Here is a 25,275-nt window from a genome sequence, read left to right on the forward strand (position 1 = left end):
TACAAATGAACATACATGCAGCAGTCTTTTCAAGACAAGCCAACCCTGTAGAGACATGAAGGAAGGAGAAAATTGAACATCTCTGTTTCTGTGTTATGAGTAAAAATTGCCCTATAGAGCTGAAAACACTCGCCATAGACAGTTAAATGCAAATGACTTTATAGAATAATAAACTGTCAGTTATGCTTTCCTGTTGACAGATACCAGTTTAAAGCACAGCTCACTTATCCACTCAATTGTGCACAAAGTTGCAGTTATGTTTTTAAAATATGTCAGATCTCAAGGAAGGTGACCAATTAAAAATCACTTTTATTCAGAAATGATGGACTTTAGTCCTATACTCATCCAGGTTTCTAAAGATTTGGGTCCTTTTATTGAATTTATCAGGAAGGAGAATTGTCTCTAAGCTTCTTTTCTTCTGGATGCAAGGTATGTTGCCTTTTGACTCATGACTAAATGGGTGCATGAAACTGAAGTTTTCATATTATCTAACTGAAAGTGCTATTTTTGGCAGAAAAGTTACTTTGGGGTTCGATACAGTTTTTTTTATTTGCATAATTATGAAATGAGTTTCCTTAAACAGCCAAATTATGTTTTCCATGCTACACTCAGGCTCAACACCCTAAAAATATTATGTGCTTGTTACGTGCATAAACAGGATACACATCAACTCCTGCAGTTCACCCACTGGTATCCTTTACAAAAATCCCAGAGAAATACCTCGTATCAAAATTTCACTGAAATGATGTCATCTCCAACCAACTTTATCTGTGCACCAGATAAAATCCTCTGTACACAGGATGTGTTCTGATGAATGACTGGAATAAAGGAAGAGAGTAAAAGCGGTTAACACAAGCTTTGTCGTCACTGTGGTTGAGTAAGTACATTTGAGAAAATCCTGCAAAACAGACAGCGCAGTAATAGCAATAGTTGATCATGACCAAAGAGTGTGGATTTTCTTCTGTCTGTTGTGGTATTCATAACACAACGCACAAATTTGCAGCATGAGTTTGTCATGCACCAATACACCAGTGCAGATTCCTTGTAAAAATACAGCAGTGAACACAGATGAAAATAAAAACTGTATGAAAAAAAGTACATAGAACTCAAATCCTGTCTCATAGAGTCAAAGAGCAGTATCCTGTAATCAGGCAGTTTTTGTAGTTTGGAGGCCCCTTGAGCATCATTTTGGAGAGAGTATTAGGGCTCACTCCAAAAAATGCCGCATCTTGCTGCATGGGCCCTATCCATATCAGTCAAACATGGCATGCCTATTCTTTAAGCAGACACCTACTGACCGCTGTTGCAGGGCCCATGCTCACAGGTACTGACAACCAGGCACCCAAATAAGAAATAATCTATCAAACACAAATTTCCTGTTTGTTCTAAGTTTATACATATGACATTGCATTAGTCTACTCTTTTGCCCCCAAAGCATTTGTGAGGAGCTAGGACCTATATTAATACAGATGAATCTTTATGACCCATAAAGGCATATAAGGCCATCAACATTAAGACCGGTTATTTCTATATGGTTATCTTTAGTGTCTGAAACTGTTGTCGCAAGGAAGGAACCGTGCGCGTTTTAACTAAATGTTATCTAAGAGAGGATTTACGGTCAAAATAAAGCCGGATTTTTTTAGTAGGAGCTTAAATGTATTGTATTAGTAAAGCTGAAATGGTGCGCACTCCGCCTCAGTCGATGGCAGTGATGCTCAATAGTCGTGTGAACTGAGCGCGATTAAATCTACACGAAGAAGAAAAAGGAGTCACGACCGCAAATCTGTTATGCGACATGTCGAAAAAATAGCTGTGTGAAATGCGGCACTACCGAGCAATACTTGATGTGGTTTAGTTGTAGATGAAAGAGAAACTGTCACATCAGACTTTTACCCAGTAAGTGTAAACAAGTCACTGTCTTTCCGGAAGGATAATTTTCCCATAAGTAAAAATACGCTTTTAAACTTTGTCAAAACAGAATTATAATGGGGTTTACTATCTGTACAGGGCATTAACGCTATACTAACCTCTGTCTGTTTGTTACAGCGGGTCTGTCCACTGAACCTGTCCCAAAAAAGCGATGCTGGTCACCGTTTTCTGCGCGCCGAGGGATCGCCCAGAAACCACCTTCGCCCTCGATGTGTCCCCAGAACTGGAGCTGAGAGACTTTGTAGCACTTTGTGAACTAGAATCAGGAATCCCAGCTGGGGAAATTCAGGTAACTCAAAGCCAGGCTAGTTGTAGCCATTGGGCTAAGCTAGCTGCTAGCAGAGTTGCTAGCATGAATCAGACTTTTGCTGTTTTGGTTGAAAGGCTGTTGCGAAACTTCAGTTATCAACAGCAGACACTCTCCTCCACTAGTGTCCATATCGGTTAAAACCGTTACAAACAGTTTTCTGTATGTACTGGTTCATTAAAACTGATGGAAAGCTAACATAATGGTGAAAGGATGAAGCTAATAGTTCTCAGACTAGTAAACAGGTCGAAGAACGCTGTTTTGTTGGTTATATTGAGTTCATCAGTTTGATTTATCGTCTTATTGCGTTGTCGGACCAGCGCTGGTCTGCAAGTGCCATTGGATAACATCAACTGCTGTTAAATGTCAACCTAAGATGTAAAGTAACGACACCCTGACAGTTAATATATGATGGCTAAGGAAACACGCCAAGCTAACACCCCACAAATTTCACTTAGCTCGATGTGATAGTAATAGTGTGAATAGGATAACCATTAGGTTAAAAATGAAACAAATATTGAAGTAAAGTGAAAGTGGAGCTCCTGTATGTGCGCTCTGTAACACGGTTATATATTTTATCATCACATTTACCGTTATTGCTGTAAACCACAAGATATTTTTCTTAGTATAATAATCATTATTTGCCGTTGCTGTAACTCTTGGAACTTTTCCTGGACTTTATAGTTCAAGTGAAGCACAAAGGGGCAGAAGTCCACATTGATGAGGGTCAGTTTATCTGTACACCTAGCCAATTACTTTGTGAGGTGTACCTGTTTAACTGCTAATATAGGGAAGCATGATATTGAATTTCCGATATTTACACATAAAATAAGTAAGGGTGTTTTCACACCTGAAAGTCAGGACTAAGGTTTTTGTTTTTGTTACATTGTATATATTTGGTTCAGTTGGTTTTGGTTTCACCTTGTCATTTTTGTAAACGGACTTACAGACTTTACATGACAAACCTAACTGATATCATCATCATCTACAGGGGTTGTGTGTCTATAGTTTATCTTGATAGGTTAGAGTTGGTCCTCTTGTATCCTCTCTCTTTCATCCTCTCCAGAAACAGTTGGAAAGGTTCTGTATTTTCAGGTTTTTTTCCAGTTGGACCTTAATAACATTGTCTCTTCTTCCTCCCAGATGCCTCATATTGTTTTGGTGTGGGATTTCCTTTTCTGGATCTCATGCCTTAATTTCTTTTCATTGGTGTGTAGGTCTGGACTTTTTAAAAATGATGCTTTCATATTGGGCATGGACCAGAACATGGTCCAGTTTGCTTTGGACTGACACCATCTCTTTTGGTCGGTCCAAAATCTGGCTGTTAGGTCTGGACCATGGTCCAGGGGAATTTTCACACCTATTGTTATGGTTTGGATAAAACTGAAAAGTCTAAAAGTCCAGACCAAATGACATAGGTGTGAGAGTGACCTCAGCCAATGCCATTATTGATGCTGATATTCAAATACAGTTCAGACCTAAAACTTCAATCATAAAAACACAAAGTGTAAAGTTTAAGGATTATTACAATTACAAATTGAAGTCCTTAAACCACACTTTAAAGTGTAAGGAATGATTATGAATAAAGTCAAAGACTTCAGCTGATGTAGGTCTATTGGTCCAGACTAAAAGTACTCTAACTTATTTTTATGTACTGCCAGTTTTTACTGCTGAGAATAAGGCATAGCCAAAATATGGGTTGCTTATTTCATATCTGCTAATCACTTACATCCCTACCCATCAACACGAATATCACATAATGGCAAACAATGTATCTAGACATGTAGACATTGTCAAGACGATCTGTTGAAGTTCAATCAGAATGGGGAAAACAGGTGATTTAAGTGTCTTAAAACATGCTGTAATTGTTGGTCTGGTGGGCTTCCATGCCATATATGCCAAATCCTGACGGAAAATTTTCTACCAAATTTTAGTACACCTGTGCAATTGTAGCCTCATTTTTCTGTTCTTAAATTAAAGGGGTGTCACCCGGTGTGGTCTTCTGCTGCTGCTGTTGCCCATCTGCAGTACTGTTGATGTTGTGCGCTAGGGGTCACCTGATTCGGGTTTTTCAGGGCTGATACCAGTACCTTTCATTGGTAGTTCGTGGGACCGAACTGATATGCATTTATTATCCCATACAAAATGTACTTAATGTGGCAAAAGTAAAATTGCATAATTAAGGAATTTAAGAAAAAGAAACAACTTAACCCAAAGTCTATCTGCATGAGAAGCATCATAGAGCAATACAGTAACAGAAGGAAAACAGGAAGGAATACCATAAGCTTACTGTGCCAGGGGCACACAGGCCTAAGTTTCGATTGGCTAGTACTCATGTAACAACCAGCCAACTAAATTCCATTGTATAGAGGACATTTGGAGAGACTGAAGAATTTTTAAAAAATAATAATTTTATTGATTATTGGTAAAATAAAGAGCTGATACAGATAACCGGCCAAATGCCAAACATCTGCCAATAATCAACTGACTTCTATTAGGAGATGTTTTTCCACATTTCTCAGTTCCTGTGACCTCTGCCATCAACAAGGCATTTGGCACAGAATATTGTGGTTTACTGTTTTTGACCATTCTTTGTATACCTTAGGAATTTTTTTTTGTAGTGGCAATTTTCTCTTGTCAATTAACAAATTAACACAGAACTCAAAATCGAACCGACTACTGTGGCACAGAGATAGTTGATCTTAGGCCGGATAAAAATGGCAATTTCCAAGGGGAAAAAAAAAGTTTCTTTTGAACTTATCCACAAAGTTTTTTTCTTACAAACAATTTGCTGCTTTTTTGGTGTGCTCCTGGCTCAAGTCTTCCCAAAAAGTCATTCACCTTTCCTGGTGCCAGCCCACCCTTTATACCTGCCCATAATATAGATGTCACCTGGTGCCGAAACTATGGATTCTATCAAAATAAAAGCATTAGTAAATACTCAAATAGTCAAAAAAAATAACGCTAGCAATATTAAACTTAATTCCTAAGTATTCTCAAAAACAAAATAATAACAAATAATTTAATAAATGTTAAATTATTAAACCACATGAGACAATGTCAATGTAAATAAAATGTCAATCACCTTTCGTCCCAGTTATGAAGCTTGGTTTGAAATTCAACAGATTATCTTCAGCATTTATAAATACTTTCTATCGCTGTGAACATTTTACCTGTTGGATGGAGATTTGGGTATAATGGTCGTGTTCTCACACTGTTTTGATGCAATCAGCTGTAGCTCAAGCTTGCAATCTGCTACCCTCAGATTAACTGGAGCCTTTTAATCGGTTAAATAAAAGCTTATGGGTTAATTTTGAAGGCATGTTGTAAACCGATATTGTGTGAAACATAAGTGAAAACAGATGAACAGAGAAACTGAAGCTTAGAGCCATTACCCCTTGTTAAACCTTTGTTAATTTATCATACCTTGTAGCACTATCTTGATATTTTACTAGGTTATAGTGTGTTTTGTATCTTTTTTCAGACATCCTACTGACCTACTCTTTTTCATAAGCAATTCAGTTGGTCCATTATGCAGTATGGTTGTGAGCAGAAGGGGAAAAGAAAGTGAAGATGGCTAACTGAGTAGGATACTCAAACACCATGCCCCCCATCAAGCTACTAACTGTAAAATAATCCTTTAGATCTGGCTTGCATGTTAGTTTCATTAAATCTTCCCTTCAGGTTGTTCACTGAGAAGTGTTGTTGCAAGCAGTGTCACATAACAACTGCAGCTTAATGTGAGAACTGTTCACTTTGACCTTAATGGCTGTGTTTCTGTAAGGCATATTGTGTGTAAAGTGTTATGTAGTTAATCCAGTCATGTGGATGCTATAATCTTTTACATACATCAGATACAAAGGAAGCAAATCTGTATGTGGTCTGTATTATGTTATCTCATATAATTCTGTATTTTTCTACAGATCACATATGTAGAACAGCCCCTAAAAGATCCAACTCGTGCCTTGGGGAACTATGGTGTTAAGGATGGAGATGTGGTGGTTCTCAGGCAAGCTGACAGAAGACCACCACCAACTCAGCCAGCCTTCCCAGGTGACACGTGTGTTTAGGGGAATATAAATCAGATGGTGACGTTTTTATTTAAGTCTTTCAACAAATTAAATCTGTTGGTATGAAACTAGGTGAATCTTTGAAACTGCAAGAAAAGTAAATACCACTTACAAGAAGAAAAAAAATGTTAATTGCTTTAAAATTCAGAGTTCTGAAAAGTTGTTTTTTTTTTGTTTTGTTTTTTTTTATGTGCATAATTCTAATCAGTCATCCTTCATCATCTGTGCTCCTTAGGTCTACCCCATATCGACTTTCGTTCCATCACAGTCCCTGGCACCTCCTCTTCAACCAATCAACGCGGTGCTGTGCGGCCGCAGCAGCAGCAGCAGCAGCAGCAGCAGCAGCAGCAGGTTCCACAACTTTCACAGCAGCAGCCAATGCAACAACGCCCGGCACAACCTTCCACGCCAATGGCCTTTCGCGGCTCCTCTCCTCAGGGGCTTGACGACCCTGCCTTACTTCAGCAGATGCTTTTATCCAATCCACACGAGCTTTCACTCCTCAAGGAGAGAAACCCGCCGCTTGCTGAGGCCCTTCTGAGTGGAGACTTAGGTAAAAAAATACAACAAGATAATAATGTAAAAGAAGCACTTTTAATATCTAGAGCCCACATCTGTGTGGTCCCTCTTGTCGTTATATCAAACAGGAGTTTATGTGTCATTTTTCAGAGCGTTTCACCAAAGTGCTGCTGGAACAACAGCAGGATCGAGCCAGGAGAGAGCAGGAGAGGATCAGACTGCTCACAGCTGATCCTTTTGATTTGGAAGCCCAAGCAAAGATTGAGGAAGACATCAGGTATGGTTAAAAGACCAAATATGAACATCTGCTTTTAGTGTAATGATATTTATACAGAGAAATGAAACATAAGGGAGAGCAGCTTGTTTGTGAGTTATTGTGGAACATGTTTTCACTCTTTTTTTTTCCTCGTCTTCTCCCTCACTTTGTGTTTTGTGTATATTTCAGGCAACACAATGTAGAAGAAAACATGACCATTGCAATGGAGGAGGCTCCAGAGAGCTTTGGACAGGTGGTTATGCTCTACATTAACTGCAAAGTTAATGGGCACCCTGTGAAAGCTTTTGTTGACTCAGGTAATGAGCGTTAAATGCTGATCCTATTTGAACTAGTTACAGTATTCTGGTCATGAACCGGATTAGTACTACATTGTTGGTGTTTACATCATGATTAAGTTTTGATGGTGGCTTAACCAGATAAACAAGATTTACAGATGTGATGATTTTTTTTTTATTTGCAGAATTATCACTGTCTACAAAAACTGTCAGATTCACATTAACTATAAATGGTCAAATCTTTAGCATGACACACACTAGAAGTGCAGATATATCATATGTTGGGGTTTTTAGTTGAAAAAGACTAAAATTGGAGCATGTCTCCTGCATGTTTTCCAACTGCCTCACTTTATCATCTACATTAAACCACCATAAGACAGATACACGAAACAATAACTTTGACACATCACTACTTGCCTTCTTTTTTTTTTACTTAAAATGCAGGTGCTCTATACGGTCTTATAGATGTCTGCTCCTCAGCCTGCCCCTGAGGTTGTGTGGCAAGACTTGCATGTGTGATCTCATTCTCCTTGTGATCTTTACAAGACCAGAATGACTCATCCAGGATCTGGAAGAGCAAAATAATCCTGGAAAGCAGAAATATGTGATGCAGTGACTGAATAGGGAGGTTCCTGAAAAATTATATTAATTATAATTATTATAATTAAATTAGCATTAATTGTATTGTAATCTCTGCACCAGGAGCTCTGAGTTTTAGCAGGTGTAAAGATTTTTGTATCAGCTGATGTTTCTTGTTTTTTAGGAGCCCAAATGACCATCATGAGCCAAGCGTGTGCTGAGCGCTGCAACATCATGCGGCTGGTGGACCGCCGATGGGCTGGTATCGCAAAGGGAGTGGGCACTCAGAAGATCATTGGAAGAGTACATTTGGGTATATGTTATTTTTTGTTTCACCAGAACTTTATTCTGAGCCAAGCCAGTTGCTAGAACCATTGTAAGGTTTAATATTTTGCTCAAAAATGCCCTCAATAAAACTTTATTTTTAACATTTAACTTACCTAAAATTATTTACTCCACCCCTCTGGCCTAAAAGTTTTATTCTAAGCAGTATTTAGAGGTCAAAAATATTTTCCAAATATAACCCACTTTTAAGAATTAATTGCAGTTAATTAAACAATGAACCAAGTTAATCATATAAAAATAGTGATTAATCATGATTAATCATACATTTAAAATACTACTTTGTACTTGCATTTTGGTTTGAGATAAAAGAAGTACAAGTATTTTGTTTGAATAAATAAATATCTAACACACTAGAGTTTTTAAATCTCAGTTTAGTTGTAATGGTTTGTATATTACAATATTAAATCTCTGGGCTGTAATAACAAAAAACTGCAAACTTAATCAGCAGACAAATGCACCAAGTACAAAATAACTGCTGGAGAGTGAATTTAAACTGCTTCCTTGAAGCCCATCGTTTTAATGATGATGGGTCTGCAGTCTTTGGTGACCCATTTAGCCATTGCAGTAATTAGCTTAGTTGTTGTCATTTTGTTGACAAATCCATGTCTGCTGCGGTCTACCAGTGTAGCTTGAAGACCATGGCTTGATCCTGTGTTAATGTTAGTATCTTCGCCAACATACAACTGTGGTTTTAACTGAACTCCCATTCTGCAGCTTTTTGACTCAAATCATGCCGTTATTTAAACATCTGCCTGGCGTTTCATAAATATGAAATCATGATGTCTTGTTGCACTCATTTAGCTCAGGTCCAGATTGAGGGCGACTTCCTCCCTTGTTCGTTCTCCATTTTGGAGGACCAGCCAATGGACATGCTGCTTGGCCTGGATATGTTGAAGAGACACCAGGTTTGAACCTCCTTCTTCCAATCAATGTCTGCAGAAGTTCCCATATTTTTCTTCTTGAGCTCACAGAAAGTAGAAGAAGATTCAATTCCCTTTTTTCTTGCAGTGTTCGATCGACCTAAAGAAGAGCGTGCTTCTAATAGGCACCACAGGCACTGAAACTCGCTTCCTGTCTGAGGCTGAGTTGCCAGAGTGTGCCAGGTTAGCATACGGAGCAGAGGGGCGGGAAGATGCCCGTCCTGATGAGATAGCTGACAGAGAACTGGCAGAGGCGCTGCAGAGGTCCATACAGGAAAGTGGTAAGGGACAGCCTCTTTCTCTGCTTACTTCAATCTGTTTTTCATCGGGCTTTGTTTTTCAGCTCAATTAGAGTTACATTTGCATGTGCCACTTAAAGCTTCTTATTCTCAACCCCATTTATGTAGTCATCTAAATTTTAAGTCATGTGATCACTTCATCCCTTCACCTCAACAAATGAAAGTGTTTTAGATCATGAAAGGGTCAGGACACTGAGAGGATATACAGGGAAACGGTAACCATGATGTACTGAAGAAAGGAAGTTAACATCTTTGCTAAGATCTTTTTATGGTTTAAAGAGAAAAAATATTTCTTTATGATAGGCCAAGAGTTAACACTCACTAACACTAATTTCAATCATACTTCAACAGCTGATGTAAGAGAGCAGTTGAACTGGATTTAGTTGGATGCTTTTTCAGCCTTTTTTTTATGTCGTCAAACATTATTATCAAGAGGAATACCAGAGAAAACACTCCTAACTGTAAATGGGGACATTAGTCCTGAGTGTCTTTATCATTAGTGAGTTCAGCCCAGACTGTTGTTAGAGTTGTTGTTGTTAGATTTAGCATTGAGGAACAGTGCAGATGGTGTGAGAACAGCACTTGGAGCCACCTACAAAGAGAACTAGTGCCAAGAATTACGTGGGAGCTTTCTGTACGAGAAAGCCATGTAATTATGATAAAGCTGATAAGATGTCACAGCAGAAACACTGAATCTATTGACATTTTCAAAGAATAAGATAAAAACTGCAGCAGCTTAAGTATAACAAAATAATCCTTATATTTAAATTGGATTTAAACATCTCTAATCTGGAGATAAAAAATCCCAAATAAATGAGGACAGGCTCAGAAAAGTATATAGTCATTTATGTAAGCTGAAGACACCATGCATGTAAAACCTGTTCATAGGAACAATTTGGACAGCTGCTTTTGTCATTCTGTTTGTACACAGATTTATTAGATCACTTTTTAAATGACTTTGCAATTATGGTGTCATTATTACTCAAGGGTTGTTTTTTTTTTTCAATGTATTGTAAACATTAAATAGGTGAACTGTTCACTGAGTACTGGGGTGTCAATTGTTTTGTTGTATCAACAAAAAAAATCTCTGTCTGGAGTGTCCTGGCCAAGACAGGAAGCAGCAGTTGACAGTTTCTGACAAACAATAAGAGGTCGTACCCAGACAACATAATACAGAAATGCATTACAAGACATAAAGCAGGACATTCAAACAGAAAATATTCCTCAAAGTTTCCCACATTCATAATTTCTCCGGCAAAACATCTGCAGTCAGATGTTTGCCTTTATGTCATGTCTGCTTTTTAAAGCATCCAGAGAGAGAAGTTCATCAGGTTTTAAGTCTCTTTATATGTGAGCAGAACATTTAAAAAATTTTTTTTTCATTTTAGATTATTGCAGATTATAACTCGATGTCCACCTAAAGTTTCTGATACTGACAGGTTTTGTGCAGAGATGATCTTCACAAGAGATCACAAATTCTGCAAGTTTTGTAATACAATCACCAGATGTAAAAGCTAACATATTTACCTGATATACCTCTAGTAAGCCTCAAACTTCTCTCTGGCAGACAAAAAGACATTTAACGTCCCTGATATCTGTTGTCTCATTTTATAGATTTACTCGCAGCAACTGGCTCGCCTGACACTCTTTATGTAAACCCACCAACTGTCTTCTAAGCTCATTCTTTCAGATCTCAACAGTGATAGTTATGAACTGGATTGTGCCAAGTATCAGTCTTCAGACAATGTGAAATTTGGAGTATAGTTAAAAGGAGATGATATTAATTCAGCCAGTTGTCTTAGGGTTTATGCCTGCATCTACCTTGTTTTTTTATCATAAATCTGGATGTTATTTAGCTTTTGATGCAAATGCACAAGCAGGACTTCCTTTTAAAACACTTAAGATTAAGATCATGTTAGCATCTGTTATCATGTTTTTACTTGACCTGGCATTTTATTTTTTTAATGTAGGATACATGTATTAATAACATGCATTTAGGTATTACACATCAAGGTTAGAATAGTTTGGGATTTTTTTTTCATTAGTTTTTAATTTTATTTAGGTGTTACTTTTTGTTTTAAATTTCAGTTTAGTGTTTTTTTTTTCACTGCTGGTGTGTTAGTTAAATTTCAAGTTTGTTTTTCAAGAATATTTTGTTTTAGCTTTATTTTATTAGTTTAAGCTATTACTATTAGTGTTTTTTTTTCAGGAAAACAAGATACTTGTCAGGGGCAAGACAAAGAAAAATAGAAAAAAACATCATACAAGTAAAAAAAAACACACATTCAAACAGGCGACACTTTACTTATAATTTTATTAATTCAAATATATTTCAATACAACTCAAGAATAAAATGAACTGTTGTGTGAAGTTTTCTTCAATCACATCAGACGCTTTTACACTCATAATGCTTGGGTGTACGTTTTAGCCAGTCTGCTGCTGTCAAAATCGTACACTCATCATGCTTGGGTGTACGTTTTAGCCAGTCTGCTGCTGTCAAAGATGAAAACAAAGGAATTTTTTTCCATATTTTATTTTAGTTCGTTTTCTAGCACAGATTTAAGTTTTAGTTATTTTTCTTTTTTAAAGCTAAGTTTTGGTATAGTTCAGTTAACTGAGGTGATTTTTACATTTTAGTTTTAGTTGTTTATGATAACATTGCCACTCAAATCAACAAATAGCCTCTGAGTTGATTCCCAGAAACCTGACATTTCACAGTATTCCATAAAAACATAATACACACATTTTTCATGCTTTATAGGGGACATATTTTCCCCTTTAAAGACAAGTGTATATTGTTCTCAGAGGTCCCCAAAACATGCCATGCCTCAGAAACCGCTGTATCTGCGCAGCGCGAGCCTATATAATCCTCTGAGCTGTAGTAGATGTCCAGATACGAAGAGCAAATTTGCTGGCATCTTAAAAGTGATTTTAAATCATCCATGGCTACAGGATGGACTTTTTGCTGGGTCAAAACAAAAATAATCTTCGCTCAGGTCACGACCCCAGTGGTTGCCATTGTAGCTTCTTCTTCGTTCTCCTCCTTTGCGTGGTTGTAAACCAGCTACGTGCATACTGCCACCTGCTGTTTCAGACCAAGTAAATACACAAGTGCGCCCTGGCACGGTTCGATGTTGCTAGTCTGAAAACAAGCCAGGGGTTAAGGGGGAGGGGGATGGGGAGGAATCGCACCGCGGCGCAATTTCGAACTGAATTTGGCATATGCACTGACTGGGATTTGAACCATCAGTCTTCCAGATCAAAGTCAGCAGGGTAACCCACTGAGCTGACAGCATCTCAGGTGACAGCTGAGAGGAAGATCAGGAGAGGAGGATGAACTTTTTTCCAAGCAGGGAGGGCCAACTGAACCTGGGGGCAGGGCTCACTCCCCACATGGGGTCATGATAGGGGAAAATCTGAGAACAGCTTGTTTCAGCACACATTTTCTGAAAGGTGGAGAAAGAGAGGGGGAAGGAGAATGGATTTTTCTGGTACTTGAGGGATCGTGGACAGGCCAGGGGCACATATTTTTAAGAAAAACCTGAAAAAGGGATTTTTGCACAATATGTCCATTTTAAATCTTAGTTGACTGTTAGGGTAACTGTCAGATGCTGACTGTCAGCATTCAGTGTTGCTCCAACAGCTTAAAGTGTGTGGAAATACAGCGGGCATTTGGGAATGTCAGTACAATCATAAAAGTGTTTCCCATAATGCTTTTCAGGGCTTATATTAACATTTGCCATTGGGTCTTTAAGTCCTAATATCATCTAGCCTGTATTAAGGCTTCACTAGAAAAATGATACCAAACAATGAATTACACTATCATAGTCATGGTAAAATGACTTCGATCAGTTGTCTCTTTTTACTTGACATTAATTGAGCTTTCTGAGGTTAAGTGACAGCCAGGGTCGGTGATTATGCTGTGACCTCTTTGTCAGGATGTAGGCTCAGTATTTTTTTTTTCTTTTGGATGACACTTTTCACATGAGTGTGTGTGAAAAGGCTCACAGGTTGGTGCATGCTCTTGTGTGTGACTGCTAACTTTCTCCGTCCCCTTTGCATGATGTGTGTGGTGTGTGCCCTAACCCCTGAGCAGGACAGCACTGATGCATTTGGAGACAGCTGGAGAGGGCCCTACCAACCAGGTACTGCAAAAATTCACAAGTCCATTGCCAGTGCTAAGTCCATTGCTATTTGTGTCTTTTACTTTGCTGTTTATTTTGCGGCTTAGTTGGTTAGTTGATGTACCTTGTTTGTACTTATACATGTATTTATTCTGAATACATATAGCTGTTATAAGTAAAAAGAAGCATTTGTGTCAAATGGGGATGTAATGATACCTCAGAATCCAGTTAAAATTTTACACAGTTTTACAAGGGATGATTCAAATCTTTAAAACAAATAAAATATACTGTGATACTCCTTTGCCCATTAGGCCTACAACTATATGCATGTAAAAAACAATGAACATACATTATTTATTGATTACATATTAAAAATTGCACCATTTGTGAACAGCAGAGCCATTACATGTGTTTAAAATTAATAGATTAGGTAGATAGATACTTTATTAATCCCAATGGAATTAGTATTGGTAACGTAGTCAATTACAATTCAATTCAGCAGCTGGGTCCACTCACTGCCATCATTAAATTGCTTGCACACGACAATTAAACATCGGCTACAGGTAACCGTTCGTGCCACACTGTTTCGAATGGCGGCGTCAGGGCCAGGATTTGCTGATACCGATGTAGAACCGACAACATCCCTTTAACATACCGTTTCCCCTTATAAAGAGTAGGAGTCAAACTGCAGAACAGAATTCTTGGTATGGTGGTCCACACAAACAAATAATTTCTTTGTGCTGTAAATTTATTTGACTTGAGGGATATTATTGGCATGATATTGGCAGATACTTGCCTAAAAGGTTAATTATTGGAAAGCTTGTGATCATATTTACAGCCATCAGTCAATAACTGGTGAATAAGGATGAGCAGGACCAATAGACCTTTGCCAGCTGTAGTCTCTTTCTTTGTTTGTCCTTATTGCCTAAATTTTAAAAGTGTTTTAAGGACTTAAGTTTAAAGTTTGAACTACGTTTAGATATTTTATATATTGATATTGGTATTGGCTTAAATTAATTTGGAAATGTCAGCATATCTAATATGGGTGAGAGTCCAATTTTGTGAATCCCTATTTGATTAAGGGTGTTATTAACCTATGTATTTTTTTATTAAGTCTTCAATAAAAAAACATTACACAGGATATCATCAGTCACTTTTTCTTGAGAAAAAATCTGCAGTGTTTTCAGTAAGAATACAGCTTCCAAACTAAAAAGGATTACCTTCAATTATTAGGAAAAACAGGAAAACTTGTGTCAAAACTGTATCATAATTAAATCATCCCATCAAGCCAGAACCATGGCATTAATGTACTGGGTTTTTTTATTTTCTAAATTAACCTTTTTAACCACAAAACCTTGTAGACATCAGTCTCTTTAATAGGTGTCTGTGCCAAGACAGGCAGCAGCACAGTTGGCAAAGTTTGTAACAATGAGGACATGGAAGAATCAAAGTAACAAACTGAGTGCATCATTACATCCCTTGTATCAAACTGTAAGAGCAGCGGACACAAAGGTTGATTTTTTTTGTCCTGTGAATGCAGATTTTTGAAAGGGTCCATATGTTCCTGCTGTTTGATATCTAGTTATATTTTCTCCCACAATAGACACTGCAGATGGACAAACTACCTCACAGCCCCCACCATTTACATTACCCAGAACCTTAGACAAAATGTCCTCATCCACCTCCCCCTCCCAAAGCCCGTCCTCTGGCCAGAACCAGACCCTGGATCGCTCTCAGTCTGCTCCAGCCACCCTGACGCAGGCCTCGGCTTCAGGGCTGTGTGAAGACCAATCTGGCCTCCAGGAACTTCCTTCATCTTCATCCCCATCAGAGGATGGAGGTCCTTCGCCTCCTCAGGTCCATCCTTGTCCTCTGCCTGTTAACAGCAGCTCTGAAATGCCCTCTGTTCCGAGTTCCTCAGCAGACATCCTCCCTGTCCCAGCAGAGTTGACGACTGTGTCTCAGTATCTTGGAGGAGAGGTACCGACTGGAACCACAGAGGGGGATGCTGAATCAGATGAAGTCTCTGTCAGTCCAGAGGAGCTTTCCTCTTTTCAACCCATGGAGCAGGAGACAACAGAGGCGGACGCAGCTGATGCCACAGAAGCATGTTCCAGTGCTCCTTGCCATCTAGACTCTGTTGAAATGGAGTCCCCAACAACCCCCCAGACAGAGGCATCCTCTGAGAGGGACCAGCCCGAAGGAGAGCTCCGTTCTCGCTCTGACAGCATCCCATCGCTAGCTGCTGCTCTGAAGGAGCTTCATGAGCTGCTTGTGTCCAACAACCGGGCTCAATCCCAAAGTCGCAGCAGCTCCTGCTCCCCCTCACATCCATTTAGGCCGGAAACTGATGAAGTTGCCTGCGAGCCACAGACTCAGACACCAGAAATCTCCAACATCCCCTCCACTGCCATCACAGCTGGTGCAGAACCAAGCGATGCCAAAGCCGACCATGCTGCTGCTGCTGCCATGTCTGATGAGGGACCATCCAAGTGTCCTGTGCTGGACTTCCCTGGCCAGGATGATCGTCTTAGAGGAGATGCAGCTGACTCTGTGGAGGGACAAGGACCACCACAGCGTCCAGAGGAGGGGAGGGATGGGAGACTTGAGCATGATGAAGCTAATAACATCAACACTTTTCAACCTGAGCCAGAGGTCCCTCCTGATCCTGCCAGGGACCTGGAGTTTCGGGAACCTCCAGAGGGGCAGCAGGGGAGAGGGGTCGCAGATGGACGTGCCTCTGGCACTAATACCCCGGACACTGTAGGCCTCCAGACTGAGCACCCCTTTCTCAGCCCTCTGTCCATGGCAGTGGGCTCACCTGAGGAGGATGTCTCTAGCACCTCGTCTTCCTCTTCCCCTCCTCTCGCTCAGGCGACACAAGTCTCATCTCCGGCCCCCCTTCCTTCCTCCCAGCATCCCTTTATAGAACAATTTCCAGCTGAGCACATCCAGAGAATCCAGGCAGCAGGCTTTTCTGCCATGGAGGCTGCAGAGGCACTTCAACAAGCCCACGGGGTTGTGGAGCTAGCTCTGCTAGCGCTGCTAGCCCGCAGTATCACTGTGCCCACCTAGACTCATAACTAGTCACACTGAGTCCCCAGCCTCCAAACTCAGCATCTGTGTTATTTATACCTTGTTACTGATCCAGCTGTCTCGTCGCCTCTCAACAGGGAGCACGTAAAAAAAAAAAACAGGGAAACACCTTCTCTTGGTTTGTCGTTCAGAATATCCAAAACTAAGGGGACAACCGATAAAACTTTTCTGGATATTGCAGATATGTGAGGTGTGTTTGCATGCAGGTGTTTTGGGTGCCCACCCATTTCATTGGTTTTTAGAGATTTGGTAAGGTAGATTGATTTTCTTTCTTGTTTTTGTCCAACATTGACACATTATTAAATGACCATTTTTTATTTGATTCTTGAAACATTAGACTTTACTATAATCTCTTGTTTGAAACAACATAAAAACTGTTTTGTTTAAAGTCCAGAGCATCAAAAATGTCAGAGTGGAGAAGCATTGCTAATGCTTCTACTCCTAAAACCATTAAAATTTAAAGCAATTATCTAATAGATCATCCTTATTCCTCTGTTTATTCCCATTAATTTTCAAATCAGAACCCAATGCCAGAAAACAACATGTTGGGATCTACTTAAGTTTATGAAAGTTTGATCACTCTTGATCAGGTTTACAATAGTTTCCCTACAGGGGGGTAATCACACTGAAATATCAAGGGAGCCACTAGTGTGTGTTGCTGTCTGATCATACATGGAAGCTTTTGGTGAAGTTTGTGTATTTCAGAGGGTATCTTGTACTGTATGTATCATTCTCCACAGTTTTGGAGTTTTGCCATGTGTAGATTATCAAACAAGTATAAAGTTCCTGTCTAAAAGGTCTCATTTATCTTATTTTGTGTCAAACCAACATAGTTTGTGTTCCCATCTTAAGATTTTCATTTAGTTTTTTTTTTTTTTTTTTTTTTTTTTTTTTTAGAATTTGGCCATCTGCGCCCATCAAATGTCCTGTCAGTACATCATATAACAACTATTTTAATGGCTTTATTTCAGTCACATACCAACTGTGTCAGGCAGATTGAATTATCTACTTTTATCTTGTATGAAATTTTAAACTGCAAATAAAATTGAACTAGTATTTGTACAATGTGTGAGTTTGCTTTGTCTCCAAGGGTTGAAGGCAGAATTTTATTTTTCCTATCGAGTCATTACAACAGCAAACAGAGCAGCGACAAAAACCTGTGTTGTATCTATTTTACGTGCAAAAAAATGTACCCAACACTTTCACACAACATAAAACAAACTGGAAATGAAACGCATGCATGTCAGTGAGGGACTTTTAGATGTCAGATCCAATTTAAACTGAAAGAACAATGTTTTTAAATATTTAAAGATTAATGTGTTTTTCAATTGTATTGAATGTGTAGGAAAAAACATCAATTGAAGTTTATCTTATTTTCCAAAATTGAGAAGCTCTCTTTCTTAATTGTTTACTGCGGGGAAATGGTGACTAACATTGAGCATTATTGCTGTTATGAATGTATTGATGGTATAATCACCACTCAGTCATCCTGAGGCAACTAATTGGTTGCTAGGGGATAGGTCACTGAACTACAGTTGGATGTTTTACCCTTTTATTGATTTTATAAATTATGATTAAATGCATGGGCAGTCATTCAGTCAATCATATGTAGTGTCAAAATGGAATCAGATTTCTACAAAGTAATGTCAATTGAATAAATATGTGTACTGCACTCAGGTGATCTCCATTTCCCCAATTGTGAGACAACTAGCACCAATCAGCTGGACCTCTGTTAAATTAATTCAGTAACTTTAAAGGTATAAATATTCATGCAATCACTCATTTTATCTCAGTTTTTTTGGTGGCATTACTTTGTAGAAATCTATTTTCACTCTGACATTAAAGATTTGTTGTTTTTATGGTAAAAAAAGGCAAATTATATCCATCATGATTGAGTTGTAAAATCAATAAAGGGTTAAAGAAATCCTAGGGGGTGAATACTTTTTATAGGTATTGTATATGAATATGAATTTAATGCAGCCATCTATGAAATAACATGTAATCATGACAGAAACAAAATAAAAACAGTGATAGAAGGCTGGAATACTTTTTCTTTGAAGTAATAAAATATTAAGTGCATAGAGCTTTTTGAATAGACCTGACAAATACAAGTATAGGAGGAGAAATCAAGCCCATTCCAAAGAGCACTTTAGACATAGTCTTGAATCAAAGAAGTTCTATTTTCTACACTTATGAATTAATGACTACATGAATCACAGCCCATCTATTCTTAGTTAGTTTATTGTTTTATCTCTCATTTCTTCTCTTCTTGATGAATCATCATTTTAATATTTGGTCTTTTTTATTTATTTAATTTTATTGAACCAGGAAAGCCTCAATGAGATCAATAATCTCATTTACAAGAGTGTCCTGGCCCAGACAGGCAGCAGCACAATTACAGAGTTACAGACATGAAATTTAACAGTTAAAAACACAGCTCAAACCTGAACTCTGATTTTTTTTAAACATTCAAAGCTCATGTGCCATAATAGCTTGTTTTCATCCTTGGCTAACTAAACCCCCAAAGTTTCACTTTATCACCACAAGAAAAGAGAACTACAAGAGCCTGTGAGCCACACCTGGCTCCAGTTCATGTGATTGCTGCTTTGTAGCACTCAGACTTCATCCATCTGAGATCATTAAGCCTGAGGGGCTCGCCCTGATCTGAGTTCTGTTTCTGGACTCGAGGATATGATGGCTCGACATGAAAGCAGCGATGAAAACAGGAACTGTCTGAGCAGTCACGCTGTCTCTGATATGCTCTCATTTGCTAAAAATTGTGATCTACTGGACAGCTTGTTCTCACAAAAACACACCATGAAGACAGAAGAGCAGCTCTCTTTAGGGTTGACTCCCCTGCAAACAGACCATGCAGGAGACTCTGGAGGACTCGAGGAGAGTGGCAACTCTATGAACCTGGATGAAGACTGCAGGTAAGAGCCGCACAGTGTGTCTAGTAATCAGGGACAAACTTAACCTGACAATCAAATCTCCTTTTCAGTGCTGTAGACATAGCTTCAGCTCTCAAGTCTGTGGCTTTAATGAGCACACAGGCTCTGAGAAAAATGTTCTCAGTTTCCACACTAGAGAGGGAAGATTCAGCTTTGTCTCCACTAGATGATCAGGATAGAAACACAGAAGGGTAAGATGGGCATTAAATCTCTATACTGCTTATGATCTCTGTAAATTTACTAAAAGTGGCCTGTTTTACAAACCAGGGCAGCGGATCCAGCTGAAGAGGAGGGGCGGAGTGTAACTTTCCAGTCAAAGTTCATAGAGTTCTGTAAGTGTCCCTATTGTCACTGATTGAATAGTGTTACATTTAATGTCATGTAAAGAACCTTCTCTTTATGTCTGGGCTCTACAGTCCCTCTGTATCAGGACTACTGTCTGCAGGAGGTGAGAGAAGACATCTTCAGACTCACTAAGAGTTTAGTGTCTGAGCTGGTAACTCCACAGTATCTGCAGGGTCTGCAGTCCCGTTTTAGTCCATGCTGCAAATCTGTGGCTTCGTCCCCTCAATTACAAAATCCTGGAAGAACTCCATCATCACCTCTACCCCAGCCAATCAGGGTGACTCCGTGCACCCTCTGGCAAGACTTGGAGGAAGTGAAGGCATCTGGCCTGCTCAGCAGCTTGACATCCAGAGAGATTCGCCTTCAGGAGGTGAGAAAATGTTACATTTGTCATGATCAACATGTATCTATGAGCATGCTGTATTAACTTGGAGCCAAATGATATAAAATATGACAGGAATATGGACATGGTGTATTTAAGCAACTCTTTAAAGCTTTTGTGAGATTTTAGCTGATAAAATTAGCTAATACGTTACTATTTTTGTATGAAATTATTACTGATATCGCTTTATGACCTACAGCAGTAAACGAAACCATCAGTGACACCAGGGTTGCCAACCTTACTAAATGTTGCAGCAGGCTAGGTGTCAGACAAAGTCAATAGCATCACATCACCATAATAGCCTTTGTTTACATTTTCAAAAGACAAGACTTTCACCAGTAAACACAAGTATGTACGCAGGTGGCCCAGGTTTTAGTTCGCCTGTGGCTCCTTTCCTGCATGTCTATCCCCCTCTTTCTCACCCCTGTTTTCAATCCTATCCACTACCCTCTCAAACTAAAGGCATAACATCCAAAAATATATAGAAAAACATTAGGCATGTGTGTCAGTTATTATATTTGTATAGCACCAAGTTAAAAAAAAAAACTCTTAGGAGTTAAAAATGCATCCATCTCCTGTAAGTACTCCAAGCTTTGCAATCATGTTAAATTAGTCTTTGGTAAACCATTAAGGACGAACTTTTACTTGCTTTAAATAAAATGCATTAATTTCTAGTAGAAATGACTCAGTGTTTCAGTGGATTTTAAACAATTCATCCTTTCTCTGTTATAATGCTCATTAGGAAATTATTTCTACTTCTTATTCTCTGTTTTCCTTTCCCTGCAGACCATCTTTGAGCTGACTGGCTCCGAGGCATCATACCTGAGGAGCCTCAGAGTTGCTGTCAACCATTTCTACATGTCAAAGCCGCTGAAAAAGGCTCTATCGAACAGAGAGCATCATGTGTTGTTTTCAAACATCTGTCAAGTGATGGCAGCCAGTGAAAAGTGAGAGCTTCAAATGTGGTATATCTTTAAAACTTAACTACTTCTATTTTCATTGAGCTGGTATTTGGTGTCTTCTAGGTTGCTGATGGATCTGGAAATCCATCTGGGAGAGAGCGTGTTGATGTCTCAGGTTGGAGACATTGTGCTCCAACACTGCCCAGAGTTTCACCGGCTCTATGTGCCATATGTAACTAACATGATGTACCAAGAGGCTCTCATTAACCAGCTGCTGTAAGTCTCAATCCTGTGCTTCAAACCTCCAGTGTGGCACTCAGATGCATTCATACAGATGTCGTCGTTTTTTAAGGCAGCAGAACAGGGACTTCCTCTCTGTGATCAAGAAGCTTGAGAGTGATCCAGTGTGTCAAAGACGGAGCCTCAAGTCCTTCCTGGTCCTTCCTTTCCAGAGAATAACTCGTATTAAACTCATCTTAGAGGTCAGTGTGTGTGATGGGGGTTGAATTTTTTTGCACGCACAAATGCATTTAAAAAGTTTTTGATCAAAGTTAAGAAAATAAGCAGGCTTTTGGTGGATTTACCTTCATTTCAGAGCATCCTGAAATTGACTGAACCAGATTCTGACTTGATTTCCACCCTTAAAAAAGCAATAGAAGCCATTCACAAGGTAATGCTGTTTATCTTTAAGTCCTAGCTAGAAAAAAAGCTGATGGGGTGTTTATAGATAAGTGATTAGGTGTGTGAGCCCGAAGTACAGAGGCTGTATCTTCCAAGCTAGGCATCATGGTTGTGCCTCTTAAAGGATGAGCAAAATTCAATCTAATGCTGTAGAAGTTAAGAATAAAAACTAAAGATTGTCCTATTATGTTTTCTGAGCAGATAGTGACAGAGTGTGACAAGGGTGTCCAAAAAATGAAACAAATCGAGGAGCTGGTCTCTCTGGAAATGCAGATGGATTTTGGCAAAGTTAAGGTGACAGATTCCTCTTTTTTTCTTGAATAATAATTTGATTCTGTTATATAACTTGCAGATGGCGACCAATTCTGTTTTCTTTTTGCTTCAGTCAGTGCCTTTGGTTGTGAGCGGCCGTTTTCTGGTGCACCAGGGTCCCATGAGACAGCTGACTGTGGACGCTGCGTACAGTTCGAGGATATCATTCATCAATGTCTACCTCCACCTCTTCAACGACCTTCTGATCATCTCCTCAAAGAAGTATTTTTATTAATAGGGCATTTCTAACTCTTGTTAGAAATGCCTTTGATGTGCATGAAATCATGATCCAAATCAGCTCTGAGTATTTTCAGTCCTCTTTGGTGATCGGCTTTGTCTTTTCAGCATTGTTATCTGACTAAACAAGACTGTGTTGCCTTTCTGTCACATTATTTCAGGGATCAGAGGTTCACTGTTCTGGATCATGCTAATTTCCCCACACATGTGCACCTTGAACCCCTGAAAGCCGAGGTCTTGGGTCTTCCTGCAGACTCCTTCCTTTTGCATCTGTCTCAAAGTCGAACTGGACAACCGACTGCTATGATCCTTGTCACAAACACAAGGTAAGACTTGATATTTTTCTGTTCCTTTTTTAATACCCAGTAGATCTCCTGTTTCCTTCTTGGTCAGGTCTCCCTCGAAATAGAGATGCTTAAGCTCTATGGGACTAACCTGGCTAAATAAAGGTTAAATACATGAAAAACATCACTGTCTTCTATTTATAATTCCTGTCTGTGTTCTTGTGAATTGCAGGTCAGAAAAAGAGACATGGATGAGGCTGCTGTCTAAAAAGTGATGGGAATATGACTCTATGATGACTCTTTGTTTTATCAAACTAAGTAGACTTTTTTAACTTAATATTTCAATATAATTTTTAAGAACTGAAAAAGGTTTACCTTTTATCACCTGAGCATTTCCTCTCTGCACTTCATGTTCTTTGTTCATGGCCCTCAGAGCACCAAAACACAAAGCACATAAAATATGCACTGGGTTTTTACTATTAAAACACTGTTAAAGTTAGGGATACTTAAATTTGGGGGAAATTATTTCAATCTTAATTTGTATTTAAATGATTTTTAGTAGAGATGCGCTTTTCCATATGTTTTAAAAGATCAGTCTAATTCAATAAAGTTTTCAATTGAATAAACATGCTGAAAACATGACTCAAAAGCCAGGTCTTTTCAGAGTTGAGAGTGACACAATGTTTGATTAAAAAACAAAATTTCTGAGTGGTTTTAGACTTGCACGGTGTTTAAAAATCCAGAAGGGGTAGGGGATGAAAAAAGGTCAGAGGTGAAGCAAAAATGAGGCAGGCTGATGAAACAAAAACTTCAAAAATCTTATATGCAAAAAGGTCCTTAAACACCAGAGGATGAGTAGTCAGTAGAATAGAAACACCCAGGTGTGGCCTAACCTAAGGTTTAAATCCTCAACTCCCTCCTAAAACATGTGTAAAAGGTTGTTCTTACCTTTACACCTTTCTCTGCCTTATACCAAGTGATAAAACTTAATGCTTTGTGTGGAGGCACCTCAGTGTATACTTAAGCAATTTTATCTCCAATAGCTCAGACTGCATATAGAGGTGGTCTAGGATGCTTTCAGCCTGATTGGTTTGACAGTATAGATGCTCATGCTTACCTGCACAGACCTTTCACCGATGTAATCTGTGGTAGTCTGCCAATAAGTAAAAAATGTGGTATCCATTCATCCTTGTAGTGGTAGGAATTGCAGTTCATTTTAGAGAACTGGATTAACTTGGATCAGCTTAGTACTAAAAGCTCATCTTTTGACTCCTTTTATGTTCATTAAATAACAGAAATTGTAAAACAGAAGTCAATGTTTACCTAAAAGTGCAGGCTTCTAGAACCAGTTCACCCACAAGCTACACTTCATGGACAAAGGTATTTGGCCACACCTGTTAAATATTGAGTTCAGGTGTTTCAATCAGACTTTTTGCTACAGGTGTATAAAATCAAGCACCTAACCATGCAGTCTCTCTTTGTTAACATTTGTGATACAAAATGGGTCAGAAAAGCTCGGTGACTTCAAACGGGGTTCTGTGATGGATGCCACAGTACCAGATGGTTTCTAAGAATTTCATCTCTGCTGGAAATTCCACAGTCAGCTGTAAGTGATAGTATTAGAAAGTGTAAGCGTTTAGGAACAACAGCCATATAGTGGAAGACCACATAAAATCACAGAGGATGGTCAATGACTGCTAAAATGCATGGTGCATAAATGTTACCAATGCTTTGCTGATTCCTGAGTTCTGAATTTCCTCTGGCATTAATGTAAGCACAAAAACTGTGTTGCCGGAGCAGTATAGAATGGGTTTCCATGGCCGAGCAGCTGCATGCAAGCTTTGTATCCCTAAATCCAATGCCAAGCATCAGATGGAGCTCTAAAGCATACCATCACTTGGCTGTGGAGTGACTGATCAAGCTTCCCCGGTTTGGCAGTCAGATGGGTGAGGCCCCTTACCTCCAGTGAAGGGCAATCTCAATGCCTTAGCATGCCAACACATTTTGGACAATGCTATGCTTCCAACTTTGTGGCAACGGTTTGGGAAAGGCCCTTTCCTATTCCAACATGACTGTCACTGAACCCCAGTGCACAAAGCAAGGACTATAAAGGCATGGTTTGAGGAGTTTGGTGTGAAAGAACTTGACTGGCTCACACAGAGCCCTGACCTCAGCCCCATCAGCCTTTGGGAAGAACTGGAATGGATATTGTGTGCCAGGCCTTCTGGCTTCACTTGTAAATCTTGTGAAAAGCCTTTCAAGAAGAATGGAGGCTGGTATATTGAACTACATGCATTTGAATAAAATGCAAATCACTGTTGGTAAAAGGGTAGTAATGGTTAGGCAATGAAATACGTTTGCCCATGTAGTGTATATATGTCACAATATATCATCAATTTAATCTTACCAGTGACCCATTTTTTAAATAGTACATCATAGTT

General features: G+C 39.1%; 2 protein-coding genes across 4 annotated transcripts; both read left to right on the forward strand.

Annotated features, from left to right (window-relative positions):
• Positions 1–1,776: 1,776 nt before the first annotated feature.
• Positions 1,777–17,798, forward strand: ddi2 (DNA-damage inducible protein 2). Of its 3 annotated transcripts, XM_041782133.1 has the most exons (11): positions 1,777–1,896; positions 2,047–2,218; positions 6,160–6,289; positions 6,542–6,859; positions 6,976–7,102; positions 7,271–7,398; positions 8,141–8,269; positions 9,103–9,206; positions 9,310–9,502; positions 13,617–13,665; positions 15,248–15,340. In XM_041782133.1, exons 2-10 carry the CDS (start codon positions 2,081–2,083, stop codon positions 13,625–13,627), a joined length of 1,278 nt encoding a protein of 425 aa, XP_041638067.1. In that variant the 5' UTR covers positions 1,777–1,896; positions 2,047–2,080; the 3' UTR covers positions 13,628–13,665; positions 15,248–15,340. The 3 variants fall into 3 exon arrangements, with proteins under 3 accessions (XP_041638067.1, XP_041638053.1, XP_041638059.1); XM_041782119.1 differs by lacking the exon at positions 13,617–13,665 and having other exon boundaries at positions 15,248–17,798; XM_041782125.1 differs by lacking the exon at positions 13,617–13,665 and having other exon boundaries at positions 1,844–1,945; positions 15,248–17,798.
• Positions 17,799–19,359: 1,561 nt separating this feature from the next.
• si:ch73-15b2.5 (rho guanine nucleotide exchange factor 19) lies at positions 19,360–23,476 on the forward strand. The gene is made up of 12 exons (XM_041783975.1): positions 19,360–19,673; positions 19,742–19,882; positions 19,959–20,023; positions 20,108–20,406; positions 21,205–21,365; positions 21,444–21,596; positions 21,673–21,802; positions 21,916–21,990; positions 22,203–22,295; positions 22,387–22,535; positions 22,712–22,876; positions 23,067–23,476. The coding sequence occupies exons 1-12, from the start codon at positions 19,432–19,434 to the stop codon at positions 23,107–23,109; spliced, it is 1,716 nt and encodes a 571-aa protein (XP_041639909.1). The 5' UTR covers positions 19,360–19,431; the 3' UTR covers positions 23,110–23,476.
• Positions 23,477–25,275: the final 1,799 nt, after the last annotated feature.

Source organism: Cheilinus undulatus, linkage group 3 (genome assembly GCF_018320785.1).
Source record: "Cheilinus undulatus linkage group 3, ASM1832078v1, whole genome shotgun sequence".
In the NCBI taxonomy this organism is placed as follows: domain Eukaryota; kingdom Metazoa; phylum Chordata; class Actinopteri; order Labriformes; family Labridae; genus Cheilinus; species Cheilinus undulatus.

What these genes read in the sequence shown, in the direction of transcription:
- ddi2 (XM_041782119.1), top strand. Translation starts at nt 2,081, where the DNA reads ATGCTGGTCACCGTTTTCTGCGCGCCGAGGGATCGCCCAGAAACCACC. An exon ending in CCTTCTGAGTGGAGACTTAG is followed by an intron (nt 6,860 to 6,975) that starts GTAAAAAAATAC and finishes GTCATTTTTCAG; the next exon opens with AGCGTTTCACCAAAGTGCTG. An exon ending in ATATGTTGAAGAGACACCAG is followed by an intron (nt 9,207 to 9,309) that starts GTTTGAACCTCC and finishes TTTTTCTTGCAG; the next exon opens with TGTTCGATCGACCTAAAGAA.
- si:ch73-15b2.5 (XM_041783975.1), top strand. Translation starts at nt 19,432, where the DNA reads ATGATGGCTCGACATGAAAGCAGCGATGAAAACAGGAACTGTCTGAGC. An exon ending in AACCTGGATGAAGACTGCAG is followed by an intron (nt 19,674 to 19,741) that starts GTAAGAGCCGCA and finishes TCTCCTTTTCAG; the next exon opens with TGCTGTAGACATAGCTTCAG. An exon ending in CTGATCATCTCCTCAAAGAA is followed by an intron (nt 22,536 to 22,711) that starts GTATTTTTATTA and finishes ACATTATTTCAG; the next exon opens with GGATCAGAGGTTCACTGTTC.